The sequence below is a fragment of the Halichoeres trimaculatus genome, unplaced genomic scaffold, assembly GCF_033239565.1.
Source record: "Halichoeres trimaculatus isolate MK-OKI-2021-1 unplaced genomic scaffold, fHalTri1.1 fHalTri1_scaffold_9, whole genome shotgun sequence".
Classification (NCBI taxonomy): domain Eukaryota; kingdom Metazoa; phylum Chordata; class Actinopteri; order Labriformes; family Labridae; genus Halichoeres; species Halichoeres trimaculatus.
In genome coordinates, this window is record NW_027437188.1 from 30,592,217 (window position 1) to 30,606,965 (window position 14,749).

At 40.5% G+C, this 14,749-nt stretch overlaps 1 protein-coding gene across 11 annotated transcripts in view; it reads left to right on the forward strand.

Moving 5' to 3' along the window:
* tenm4 (teneurin transmembrane protein 4) overlaps nt 1-14,749 on the forward strand; it is a 223,760-nt gene that overhangs the window by 185,721 nt on the left and 23,290 nt on the right. For 8 of the 11 annotated variants that reach the window (XM_074680342.1, XM_074680344.1, XM_074680340.1 and 5 more), the window contains 4 exons: nt 332-352; nt 3,619-3,851; nt 4,573-4,727; nt 9,633-10,510. In XM_074680342.1, the coding sequence (XP_074536443.1) occupies nt 332-352; nt 3,619-3,851; nt 4,573-4,727; nt 9,633-10,510 (1,287 nt within the window). The remainder of the gene's footprint in view (nt 1-331; nt 353-3,618; nt 3,852-4,572; nt 4,728-9,632; nt 10,511-14,749) is intronic. The other 3 variants (XM_074680343.1, XM_074680346.1, XM_074680351.1) reach the window with 1 other exon arrangement.

Below are 14,749 nucleotides of genomic sequence, written 5' to 3' on the forward strand. Positions count from 1 at the left end.
GGGCTTGCACACAGGTCATAAACCATGGAGGGGGATTGAGGGAGACAGAAATGCCCCAAAGGCCCAGGATTGATGATCCTTCTGCTCTCCTTCACCTTTATCAGCTGGAAGTTTGTCAGTGATTCGGGCTGAAGGGGATGTAAAGAGGCTAACACTAAACAAAGACTTGAAGAAAATGATAGATTTTTATTAATCGGAGCATAAACTGGATTAAATACACAAGAAATTCTGTTTCTTCTTTCTGTCAACTAACAACTGATTCTGTCCACTTACAACTAACATTTCCTTTTTCTTCCTTCCTCACTTTCTACTCCTTTTGGCAAACTGAAAGAAATAAAGACTTCAGGCATAGGTAAGAAACCGTGTTTGTTTGATTTAATATGGACAGGAAATAATTCTTGCTGCTCGGTGACCTTTTGAGCTAATTTCAGATGTGTACTTTGGAGAAACTATAAGATTATATCTTCAGACACTGACTGCCTATGTAGTTCTTTTTCTCATAAAGCTGAAGATTTAGTGGTTTAACTGTGTCCCCTGAGAATATTTAATCTCCCATTTTAATGCTTAGTTCAGTGCTGTGTGTTTGCACCTGTATTTGTGAAGGAAAAAAATGAGGATGGAGCTGATTTTCAGCTTAGTACGGGCTGCGTTTTTTTTCCTCACGGTTGTTAATGGGGGTCAAATTACATTATCCAAGTAACATTGTCCAGGAGTCATTAAATACACATTGCTACATCACTGCAATTCAACAGAATCCCAATGCAAGAAATCCAATCTGTTCTGAAAAGAATAATTTTCCATTTTGGATAATGATGTCAGAAAAGTGATAATACAATTTCCTGGTCAGTGGTAGACAGCAGTTAATGGTGCTTATAAACTGAATTATATTGCAAAGTAGATGTGCACATGAATTATTTACTTAACACAGTTCCGTGCTATTATATACCCATCAACTGCACCTCGTACCCAAGGTTTAAAAATGATCACAGAATTTAATTTAGAGCCTTCCTGGTCCTGTGTGTTAAAATACTGAATATATGAACTTCCATAATCGTCTGGTAAGGTGACGAAAATGAGAAATCACTGTGATATTTATCAGTTATTTAAGAGCTAATTTTCAATAACAGATGGCAGGAGGGAAAATCTCTATGTGCTGTTTTTATAGAGCGTGTCTCAGACAAGACTGAGAGATTGATTTTCTATCAAATGGTCATGACCTCAGTGAGATTACATGTAGTTGAACCAGGAATGAAAAGCCAGGTTGTGCTGGTCGTTGGGAAATCTTATTCAGAATGACCTCATTAAACATTCAAAAGTTATCCCCTGCTTTTAGCCTGCTTACATACATTAACACGTGCATTTCATGCAAGGGCAGAACTAAAGAACTGCAAAGCTTTGTCCCATCAGTGTATTTAAAGGAGATTTATCAAGGTAAAGCAGCATGTGTCTGTACATTACGGGTGGCTGCCTCCTCTTCATGTGGGAACTAACGACAGGACTGGGAGGCGGGTGATCTCACTACAATGTGCATTGACCCCCTACTAAGAATGTCCCCATCCACTCCAACCACGCTCCCTCTGTCACCACGCCAGCATGCAGCAAAATCCAATTATCTTCTACAAACTAGATGTTGTCAGTGAATATAGATGGAGTATATGGCAAAAGCTCAAGGTCAGGGAATAACGCCTTATAGTTTCATACACGGTAGGGGATCCAACACTGTTCTACATGCAACCAGGAGCTGATAAGGTATCAGCTGATTGCACATTGCAGATAGAATGCAAAATAAGATCCAGCTATAAAGCCTGGCTGCTGACCTACTCAGGGAAAGCAGTTGTTTCAGAAGCTGATTGTGTGCACCTGAAATATACTGTAGACAAACATATCAGTCAACATGGTCAGTGGGCTGATTGTGACATGTGCGCCCGAGGTTTCCTGCAGTGTCCTGTCATCACTGATTCATTGAAGGTCAATTGTCATTTAAAATTATGTATCAGAGTTGACAATCCACCGACCCACTGGTCTTTCTTCTCGTTGGATTCTAAAAATATAAGCTTTGGCGCTGTCATGCCGACCATCAGCCCCAAAAGAACCCTCAAGGTTATAGTTGAAATTCTGTCTTAATCTACTTTGAATGACACCCTGTTGACAGGTTCCTCTGTAATGCTTATCAGATCTGGCAGAACTGTGATATATTCAGCTCTGATAAGTCTACTCCTTAAGCTGCCACTAACCACTGCATTGCTCAACCAGGAAGTAGTTTATTGTGTCAAAACCAATAGGTGCTAAATTAACACTGATTCTTAATTTAGTAAAACCAGGAAAGCAGAAATTTGTCATACTTGTAAGGCGAGAAAAAGCAGTTTTCATGCATGTATTCAGTGATTTTGGTGGATTTTCTTCTTGAATCTGCTGACAATGAATCCATCAATACAGCTTGTTGATGGGGAACACTCAGCTTTTCAGAGAGAGGGGCTTTCCTCCTACTACCAGTCGTGTTCATGTTGTATATTTAGAAACAAAGACAAGTCATGTATATTAAATACATCCACCATGTTTAAAATAAGACCAGGCTTGTTGATAGTCTCCACCATCCCTCAGTGTAGTGATGTTGTTTTGTGGAAAAAAAAATCTGTCACAGTTTGAGTTTGTTCCAGAAAATCACGTTTTCCATATAAGCAGGAGGTGACTTTAGAAGAAAGATGTCCTGTCACCTTCTTTTACTACTCTGAACCCGTCTAAACCATCTTTGTTGTCGATGTTTTCCGGCACTCCTTCTCCCTTGAACATGCCCTTACATTTTTACATACCGCCATGACGGGATTGGTTATTTTTGGCACCATTGTGTGTCTGTCAGGCTGAAAACCTCCTGTGGTTATGAAAGATTACTTTGTTGACTCGGTTGAAAGTTTAATAGTTTTTTTTTGTGTGCTGGAATCACAGCCTGACGGATGCATAGTGTGTTTGGATTGCTGCTTCAGCTATGCATTTGTGTTGGTTGGAAAAGGAAAAAAAAGTACACTCCCATGGGAAACTGAAAACATACTTGTTTGTACTCTTCTAGCAATAACCAGGCTACTGCTGCTGTATTCACACTGGGGTTTCATATCGTTTCAGATTAAATCACACAGATATCGTAGATCAGGGATAAGGGAGTAATTAAGATTATTGTTAAAGGATCCACTGTGCTCCAATAAATGTGTGCCACATAGAGACTCTTTTTTTCTTTCTGCCTCTCTAACTGTGCTCTGCAGCCTCACCAGTCTTCCTCTGAAACTATAAAGTGTCTAAAAATTCTGACCCTGTATTTCTCAAACATTCAGACTAGGGGAGTTTCCACTCTTTGTTGACAACCCCGGATTTCTTACTAAGCTGACTGTTGTAGATGAGTTGTAAGCTCCACCATTATGTTATGTTTAATCTCTTTCTATTTTGCCGTGTTTAATCTCATTTTATTTTTTCTCTGTGTCCTTGGTTAAGACTGTAATTGTGCCCAATTGACTCCCTAAATGGCTTTTGAATCCATTTTAATTGTATTACACAATGTTTCTTATTGAAAGCACTGTAACCCTCCTAGCTTTATTGACTTGGGCTTCTCTTCCTCTTTCCATCTCTTAGCAACAGCCCCGCTCATAAATACTACCTGGCCACCAGTCCGGTGAATGGGGCCGTGTACCTTTCGGACACCAGCAGCAGGAAGGTATTCAAGGTGAAATCCTTGAATGTTGTGAAAGACGTGGCCAAGAATCTGGAGCTGGTGGCAGGCACAGGGGACCAATGTCTCCCGTATGATGACAGCCGCTGTGGGGATGGAGGAAAAGCTGTTGAGGCCACTCTCACAAACCCCAGAGGTATTGTTTGGATGTAATTATAATCCATGTAGTGTGTAGATCCAGGTTTGTAGGGGGTCTTGTTTTGTGTTGTTTTCAAGTAAACTAGAATGCATAGTTGAAGAGAAAAGTCCCAGAGGCTAAATCGATACTCTTCAGTTTTCATGCAGTGAATTCTCTTCCCTGACCTTCATCACTCATTATACACATGTTGCCCACAGGCTTCAGTTATTACAAAACTTTCTTTAGCTTTTCACAGAATATCTTGTCTTGTTGTTTTTGTGTGGCCATTTATGGTGTATGAATAGTCCAGCATACACTGAGCAGTCATGGTTTGTTTTGAACACTTAGCTCCTGAAAATGATGAGATGCTTTTTGAGTAGTGTTCACAAACCCTGATGTAATAGAAACACCTCGAGATTATCTTTGCTAAAGATAGAGTTCTCCGATTTTTTCTTGTTTGAGGCTGAAGGAGCCCGTGAGAAAGAGGCTGTATTGATGAAATTTAAGTTGTAATTGAATCAATACATACAGCTCTCTTCATCTATTGTGATGTTTCCATTGTTCTCCAGTATTGATGTGAAAATCAATACTTGCATTAGTTGTCATTGCAGTGATTATCCTAACATTTTTATTTCAGTAAATAGACTCTAATTGTCATTTAGTGGCACTTTGTCCTCACGCTTAGCTACAGATAAACAAAATAACTGATCCCCTCTCATTGGCTGCCTTTTATCTGCAGGCATTACGGTGGATAAGTACGGTATAATCTTCTTTGTGGATGGGACCATGATTCGGCGGATTGATCAGAACGGTATCATCTCTACTCTTCTGGGCTTCAATGACCTGACCTCTGCCCGACCCCTGAGTTGTGATTCTGTGATGGACATCTCTCAGGTACGACCTCTCTGACCTGGGCAGCCGCCATGTGTCTTCTTGTCTCTCATCCTACACGGCTCTCCTTGGCTGACCCTGGCGCTAGCGTGCTTTCATCCCTGTGTGAGCTTTTGTTTCTGCTGCTGGGAGCTTCTAGTCGGGATTCAGTTGCCTTTGATCTGGATTTGATCCACATTTGTTTATTGGCTGCATCATAGTAGGTTTTACATTCAAAGAACCTGCAATGGATACTGGGATACTCAGAGGGCAGCTGGAGCCTTGGGTCATTCAGCAGTATTGGGATTTGGGATTTCATGGCTCTTTCAAGTCCATTAAAATTTTGTAAGGTTTCTGTATCAGTTATTTGTCAGACATGGAAGTTTTGATATTGTTTCAGTCAATATAAGCCCTCAAAAAAGGTGCATCACACAAATTAGCTGAAATGAATTTTAATGAATTTTCTCCTGACTGAAATAATAAACAGACCAAGCAGAAATTAAAGGTCTTCGTAGGCCTGGACAATATATTGTCCTAAATTATTGATGATAAACAATATTATTGACAATATTACTTTGAGACCAAATTAACCACTAATATAAAAATAATATATCATAATAATGCAATTTACCCCTTCGAATGGAATAAAATTCTATTTTTCATGAGTACTTTTTTACTATTGTAATTGGAATAGCAATAGCTTTCAAGTATCCTAATAAAACTAACAAAAAACAAAATTAAAATAGAATCTCAGTCAGAAATTGCACTGGAATAAAAAAAAACTGTTAAATTGCTGCACACTGGCTCATCTGTCTTGATGGGCTGACCTTGCTCATTCTGTTTGAAGCTGAAGTATTTCTAGACCAAGGCAGTGGCGTTTCGCTTTACAATCGTCTTTTTTTCCTCCTAATTTTTTCTACGTTAACCTGCATTGCTCCTCATGAGCACTCTGTTTACGCTAGTCTGATGCTAGCAGCCCCGCCTCCCCTGGAGACAAAGATTTTGGATGACTGACAAGAAGGTTCACTCTGTTCATTCTGCTACAAATGCGCTCAGGTGCTGAGAGTGATGCACAGTGAACCCCTTGACATCCAGCCTGTTTAGAGGCAAGAGACAAGAAAACAAACACAAATGCACATGGTGAGATAGTAGGGTTGGCAAAATTATTGAGTTCATTTCATTTATCCTACAATTAATTGATTTCATTGACTATAGGCCCAGGCCTTAGTCTTAGTGAACCAAAAACTCTGATTAATTAGAACATACAAATAGGAAATGTTAATTGCAGAAAACAAGACTTGATCTGGACTGGTGAGACCATCAAGAGCCCATGTACACAGCACCAGGGTACAAGGATGTGTCAAGCCCACAGTGAGGGAGGGCTTTAGCCCAAAGGCTATAAAGGGGTGATCAAGACGACCTGTAACCTCACTGGCTCTCTGTTGAATCACTCGTGACCACTGGTGCATGCTAACATACAACCACTCAACAGACAGGACACATCTCCCAGGCAAGGTTACCGAGATCACTTTTTATCTCAGTGACTTCCCTTCAGAGGCGACAATCCAGACTCTAACAAAATGAAACAGCCAATGCATACCTTTGTATTTTTTATTGTTTTCAACAAAAGTAGACTGGGGTTGTTTTTAATGGAGCCTGGAAGGTGTCATGGAGAATGGAAAAACAAATTTGTACTCTCAATTTAATAATTTGTGCTTTTGATACAGTAATTTGTGGTCTCTACTTTATAATTAGTTCCCTTGAATTACTTTACCGCAGCTCTCGCTTTAAAAGCCTGTTGATTTGGCCTTTTAAACTCTGTCTCATTCCTCCTCCACCAAAAAAAAAGGCACAAAGCCAGCTCGTGAAAAAAATATACAATGCATCATAACTGTGCTGGCTCTTAACAGAATAATGCCCGAACATTTTTGTTTTGTGTTTTATTTGTTTTGGCACTGAAAAAAGCTGCAGTTTTTGTTGGCATGAGCACTCTCTGGTTAAAAAAAAACTTGCTACTGTTTTATAGGAACATTCGTTACAACAATTAAATACCAAAAAACTCATTAGGCTGCAACATCTCCTCGTTTTTTGTTTTATTTTGTTTTGTTTTATTTTATGATGTACCTGCCTTAGAGGTACTTTTAACAACCCAGAAATGCAATAGTGTGTTTTGTGTTATCTACAGCACCAATTGTTTACTTTTACTCCCAAGAAAAGAGCATTCCTGTGTCCTCATGATAAGATTTGATGGATGTATCACTTTGCTCCATGTGCATGCAGTAGTTTGTTTCTTGACCCACTGTGTTTGATATTGAGTAGGCCTTGCAAACTGGTCCTGTGGGGGCCTGTCATGCCAGTGTAGGGAAGCCGTCTGAGTGTGCAAAATGATGCATCTGGTGGAGGGGGCAAAGCCTCCAGCTGCCCATTTCCAGCCCCAGGGGAACACCCTCCCTCCCTCATGACCTGTGTTGCTGCTCCTCTATCCCCCACCTTTGCCCACAAACACAAGCGCCTATAGATGCTCATCATCCCGGCTCTAGTATAGCAAAGACACAAGCAGACTGGCTGCAGCTCTACAATGATGAAAAATCACACGAGCACTGCCAGAGACACTCAGACAGTAAAAAGCATCCATTAAAAATTCATCCAGGGCACATAGCTCCCTACTTCAAACACTCCCCAACCCCTCACTTAGGACTGGAGTTCCTCCAGAGAAGGCTTATCATAGTGGTCGTTATTTTTGCTGTACCTCACCTGTTCTTTGTTTAAAAAATGAATCATTATGCCCGCTTCTTCTTCCCCTGATGAGGTCATTGCTATCTTGCTATGCCATCTGTACACTTGGCGTACTGCAGCAGAATTCAGTCGATCTGCAGTATTTAGCTTTAACACCACTCTTACTTTTAACTTTTCATAATCATGCAAAAGGACAAGAGTTTGACCTCATTCAAGAATGCATTCATTTGTTTATCCCAAAGTCTTAGCCCCTTGCTGTTTCTGAAATCTCTTTCATTTTCAGTTTCAAGACTTGAAAATCTCCTGCACATCCCCCGCTGCGTTCAAACTCAAACAGAGGGAAGCCATGTCTTAAAACAAGATAACTTGAACATATTTCAAGGATGTTAGCAGCCCCGGAAAGCTTTATCAAGTCCCTGACTGTGACATTCAAATCAAATCTGAGTGGGACTTCAAATAATGACATATAACTCTTCTTTAGACAGGCATCATGCTGCTTTCAGCAAAGAGTGAAGCTATCGCTAATGGAAGTTGGCATTTTAGGTCTAATACAAGCTCAGATATGTTTAAAAATAGATACCCGTTGTGTTGGTTCAAATCCATGGCTCGCTTCTCCGGCTGATGAGTGCATTTTGGGTCTTTTTGCTGGTGGCGGCTGTGTCAGGCAGGCACAACTGACAGCTGCCCCTCTGTATAAAGGGGAGGGTATGATCGGGTTACAGCATATGGGACAGCAGCTCGGGAAATATCCCCTCATCAGTCAGAGTGGCGTGAAAACCTCCTTACAGGCAGCTCCCCTGAGCCACTCCACACTCTGGCTCATGAAATATTTAACCACCAGTGTTGACAAGAAATAGGTTTTAAGAAATTGAAAGTCTCCCCTTCATTTCCCAAGTAAATGCATTTTCTGCTCACTGAAAGACGACATGTATCCACTGCCTGTCGACTGTTTGTTGTATGTGGCCCGAGATGTGCCCTGTTATATAAACCTGCTCTGTATTGTGAGGGTAATGGGAGTTTTATGAGGGGTGAGCCATGTGTGACGTTCAAATCTGTTTTTCAATCTAAGCTTGAATCTCTGTCAAAGAGTACTGGGGATTCAAAAAAAGCATGACCAGCGCTAACAGTTTCAAACACTCCAGTTTCACTGAAAAAGAGCATCCTGGCTGTTAATATTTTAGGAACAAGGACCATAATCAGGTAAATGACACTGATAACAAAGAAGGCTCCTGATTAAAAACTCAGACAATGACCTCAAGGTGCAGCACTGATTTATTTATTTTAGCTCTCTACTTACCATTTTTCTTTTCCTTCAGCCAAAGTAGAGTCAATAAAAGTAATAGCTTCATAAATTGAATCACCTTCAATTTCCTAGTCATAGGACAAAGATCGTAAACAATGTTAAGGGTGCTTTCGTTATATGTTACCTCAAACCTGAACCTGTCCTTGTGTTTTCAGACTTTAATCAGTCTCTTTTGTTGGCGCTCCAGGACCTCTATTGAAATATGGCACTTCATATTATATCCCTTAGAGATCCCCATGGGATCTTGAGTGAAGGGGAGGCGGGTACACTGGATGGATCCAATCATTCCAATTTGTTAAAAGCCTGATACATTGTTAGCAGAACAATAAGTCATAATTTAGGAGGCCGGAGGCGGGCTAGACTTTCATTCTGTAAGTGTGGTGCAGTTTCTTTGTCAAGGACTTGAAGCAATCTCTTATCATTACGAAATTAATAACCCAAAGTAAGGAAAAACAGCAGCTCAGTCGAGGTGAAGGATGCGGATGCCCAGTCCTTATGTGTCCAGATTTCTCATGATCGATTGCTGTGTGATTTTTTTTTGGTTAATCTCATCATTTGAATGATCTCCCCTTGTTCTACCCTTCACCCCCTACCACTGTTATCATTTTTAATCTCAAAAATCATGTTTCCCTCTTAAACAGAACACCAGCTGCTATTTTGGTCCTTATCAGATGATAAACCGTTTCAAAAAGTGTTTGTGCCTTCAGCGTAAACTATGAAAAAGCCCACCTTTTCCACAGCAGCCTGTCTTTTTTGTAAGCAGTTCTCGGTGATTCTTCCCTTGTGGGACTGTTTTTCTCTGATAAAGTGGAAAATGTGTGGATCAATAAGAGTACGGTCTGTTTTTTGTGACCTGAGGCTGATATTCTTGGTGTGTTTTTTCCTCTCAGGTGCGCCTTGAGTGGCCCACAGACCTGGCAGTGAGTCCCATGGACAACTCCCTGTACGTCCTGGACAACAACGTAGTGCTCCAGATCTCAGAGAACCATCAAGTCCGTATTGTAGCCGGTCGGCCCATGCATTGCCAAGTGCCTGGGATAGATCACTTCCTCATGAGCAAAGTGGCCATCCATGCCACTTTGGAGTCTGCCAATGCCCTGGCTGTGTCTCACAACGGCATTCTGTACATCGCTGAGTCAGATGAGAAGAAAATAAACCGAGTACGACAGGTGTCCACCAACGGAGAGATCTCCCTGGTCGCAGGGGCACCAAGTGGCTGTGACTGCAAGAACGATGCCAACTGTGATTGTTACTCTGGTGATGAAGGCTATGCCAAAGATGCTAAACTTAACGCACCCTCCTCGTTAGCTGTGTGTCCAGACGGAGAACTTTATGTTGCTGATCTTGGAAACATTCGTATCCGTTTTGTGCGTAGGAACAAGCCTTACCTGAATCCTCTCAGCATGTATGAGGTGTCTTCTCCCATCAACGATGAACTCTATCTATTTGACTCCAATGGCAGCCACATTTACACTCAGAGTCTCACTACAGGAGACCACCTCTACAATCTGACCTATACAGGAGCTGGAGATCTGAGCAGCATCACTGATAAGAATAAAAACACAGCGACCATCCGACGGGACACGACAGGACTGCCGCTGTGGCTGATGGTCCCTGATGGACAGACCTTCTGGTTCACCATTGGTACTAACAATGCCCTGAAAACTGTTGCTGCTCAGGGTCAAGAACTGGCTGTAATGACCTACCATGGGAACTCGGGACTTTTGGCAACTAAGACTAACGAAAACGGATGGACAACCTTCTTTGAGTGAGTAAAGTTTCAAACATTTGCAGCACAGTAACCTGACACTCAGTCTGGATCCCAGTTGAGCTGATTATAGATTTCTTCCTCACCCCAGAGAGCAGCTTTTAAATCTCTCAAATCCAATATCATCTCTGGAATATCTAGAATTGAAGCTTTAAATCTTGGTAACACTTTACGCTAAGGTGCTTTAGTGGGTAAATATTTGAGTTTCTTTGACATCTGAGTTTAGTGTTTGTACACGTAAACACCTTCTTACTCTTTCATGTTCATATCACTCACAGTACAAGACCTGTAGAAGTATCGATGTAATCCTAGCAAATAGGATTACTGCTTGATATGATCGTCATCTACACACTTTCTTGCCGTGACAGGCTGCAGACCATCACTTCAGGAATAAGAAATATCTGCTGGGAGGCACACTTAACCCATAAAACTGGAATGAGTCTTGGCAATAAAAGCACAACAAAAAACAAGGGATGGCTTCTAATGCCGCCTTAATGCCAAACATTGTGAAAGGAAAATTAAAAATCCTCCCCACATACTGCGGCACCGAAGCTAAGGATTTCATGTTCATGTGACTCTTACAAAGCAATCTGTCCCTTAGTTTAATATGCTGTACCAAGGGACACCGTGCTAACTGGATGTCATTCCAAAAAGTGTGATTAAGCAGATTGGCTGGTCAGACATCTGTTACACCTCGCTGGAGGAATATAACACTCTGACACATAATCAGACGCTCTGTTTAATCTGAGCAGACATTTATCACCTGTGTTTGATTCTGATGTCATCTGAGACGGTTGCACAGGCTTTTCTCAAGGTAGAGTGAATTACCCACGACTTTAACAGATCCAGAGGGTGGATGGTATCCTGATTTTAGTTTTATTACTTTCTGGTGAATTTTTCTTAAAAACCTGCCTTGAAACTCTGATTTTAGAATGCTCTTTACCCTTTTGTAAAGATATGGGAAGTTTTAGTAGCATCCTGAGAGTTAGTTTGAGAGACGAAAACAAAAAATAGTCTTTAAATTCAGTCAGTCTGCGGGGTCGCAGGTTCAAGTCTCAGTTGGGACAAAGTTCCTGGCCCTGTATGCATATCCAGTTATTACCCAAATGGGACCATTAAAAAAAACTGGCCAATTAACTAATAGAAACTGAAAGCGAGACAGGTGCAGGATGTCACATACACAAGGAACTTTCTGGAAAACCCACATCCAACAAATTATGATTTCACATGCATACTCTGCTTTAACAGTGACATATGTTGACAAATATGTTGAATTGTTACAGTGTCACGGAGAAAAGTGCAAGAAAAATAAAATTCTACCATGTAAGAAATGGACATTTTATTAGAAGAATATAAACTGAACAAACTACTTGTATCAGCTTGTCATTCATCAAAGATTAGAAACAAGGATGAGGAAGTTAAGCTAATATCTTGAACAGATATTCTAAAATGTTCCCCTGACAATCAGTGAAGTAAAATAAAAAACTAAATTAATAAAGAAATAAAAGTCTGCAGTTAAACATGAACAGTTTTTAGATATCACCATTTAATTTTATTAAAGGTTTATGTCATTTATTGAAGTTCAGATAAATCAAAACCAGAACTCAAGTGGCTGGATTACTTTGCTGAAGAACGCACATCAGCAGAGGATACAAAGTTCTCCTCAGTCTTTTTCTTAACCCCCTAAGACCCAGCGTCCACAATATGAAGACATAAGACTTCTGTCTCTCAGACCCATGATACTTTATTTTTTAAAACTTTAACCTAATAGCCACATTTAGGGACACTGCCCACTTCATCTTTTGGTGATATAACAACATTAGACCCATTTTTGTGAAACAAAATACAATGTATTTAAGTACAATAACACAAAAAACAAACAGCTAATAGAGAACTCATGACACAAATAATCAAAGTTCCTGTACAATGACCAAGTTTAGTTCTTACTTATCCCAAGTAGCAAGGTGAGTTATAAAATGCACACCAGACAAAAGCTTGGGTCTCAGAGGTAGAGCAAAATGTTTCAGGGCAAAATATTAAAAATGCATATAGATATACTTCATTTCATGTTTTCTCATTTCAATTTAACAATGACTCTATATTTACCTTAAAGCCAGTCAGATCATGTCATTTTATTTAGAGCCAATGAGGAGTGTTTGTTTTCCTTGCATACAGTAATGAGCTGTGAAGGTCACTCTGCTGCCCGAGGGTCAGAACTATAATTTACCAACAAAATTAAAAACAGAACCTCAATTTATCTCTGCTCCACAAAGTGCACCGCTAAACATTTTATCCATTTAATTAATGTGTAACTACATCCTTCAAACTATACATTTATATTCATTTGGATGAATGCTGAAATAAAACATGAACATGAGTTTAGAACAAAGGACATCTGCTCCACGGTCTCTCTGCTGTAACCCCTGGCAACCTTATCAGCCCTGACATTTACTACATAAGCAGAGGCTCTGCTAACCTCCTAATGTTTTCTTTGTAATGAAAACTGATTATGCTCAGGGGTTACGGTAAATCTATTTAATCATGTAGCATTCTAGAGGAGGCTTAATTGTTGTCTTGGCCTCCAATTAACAGGGCAGTAATGCTTTCAGTGACAAATGGACTTCAGACATGAGCGCTTTTTTCAAACATCTGACAGCGCTGTCATGTTAAGAAAATAAAAGATAGAGCTGAGGAGATGGCTTTTAGCCTTTTTACTGCTCCACAGAAATCAGTCAAGTGTGTTTTGAATTTCTCAGGCAGCAAGAGGACGTGAAAATATGAGAATAACTGGTCTAAGCTAGGTTAGGTATGCTCGAAGCGATGCTGAGACAAAGTGTACGGCCCGTTGTTGGGTCCCAGCGGAAAGGTCAGGGAGCTAGCATGTAACACAGAGGTGATTCAATCCGAATAGACTTTTGGCCATTCAGGGGGGGAGAAGTCCTCTCCTTCTGCTGAACACCCTGCCCCCGTATGCCCCTCTTGTCTACAGAAAGCAAGCTAATAGGCGGCTGAGTTGAAGCAGGCAAGAGCCATTAGAGCTCAGTGGAGGAGCCCTAGGAAAGGCTCCAGCTCAGGGCCTTAATTGAGAAAGCGAGAGTCTGGGTCAGTGATCAAGCTGGGGCATGCAGCGTCGCTCCAGAATCTGAGTTCTGGTTTGTGGACTCTGTCTTTTGAGCAGAGCCGAGGACAAACAGGAGCAAAACACCTTCCATGCATTTTAGCAAAATGATAAAAAATTGTGGAGTATCTATTGATAAATACAGGCTATCTTTAAAGAAATCTAAATGTTGTTTATAGATATTAATTGGGCCATCATTTTGTATTTCCTTAAGTAGAAGCTGAAATGCATCTTGAATCCCAGCCTCTAGTAGAGTTGAGATCAGATAACATTTATCTCTGGGAGATGAATCCTCTCCCACTCTTCCTCTCCATATTGGATATTTGAGATGGCAGAGCTGAGGAAATATCTGTAAACCAGCACCGCCATCTCATTTATTAGAGGCTTTATTATGGCAGGGAGCAACACTGAGGAGGGCTTTCCAATCTGTATTCACTCCGCAGATAAAAGTCTTCATTCTAAGTAATGTACCGTTCACTCACTACAATAGTTGAGCACTGACAATCTGAAAGATTTTAAATTGTGCTTTGCTGATGTGTTCTCCAAGCGAAATGAAACAATCTGGCCACTCATGTTCCTGTTTGTGATGAACTGACTGATTTGTAGGCACGGGAGATGCTGCCTGTCTTTGAGGATTTGCACCTCAGTGCTTGTATTTTATAATGAGATAAGGTGATATCGCTAATCTTTTAAGCTAATAAGCAGTTTTCCAAATGTGTTAAGATATGCGATTTCTCCCTGACAATTTTTTCCCGTCAACAGTTGTGTGTACTAAGGTTGTGTACTTCCACCATTTGTAATTCACTCAAAAAATAAGTCACATTAACTTCACATTCCCATGTTTCAAACTTGTTTGACTCGTCGGTGTACACACATGACTTAATGAGAAGCCACTGCAGCAGAAAACATTGCACACTTTAAAAAGTTGATTTGGTTATGCTTCAGTGATCGAGGCTGATAGTTTTAAGTTTTTATTTCCACACGCTGCCAACTTTGATGGATTTTTTGCTGTGTTTAGGGCTAGAGCTGAAATTTTTCCCAAATCTGTGACACCAGAGGGAAATAGCAGACTTTACATAAAACTCCCAATCCCTCCTTGTAATTATCACTAAAAACAGTTT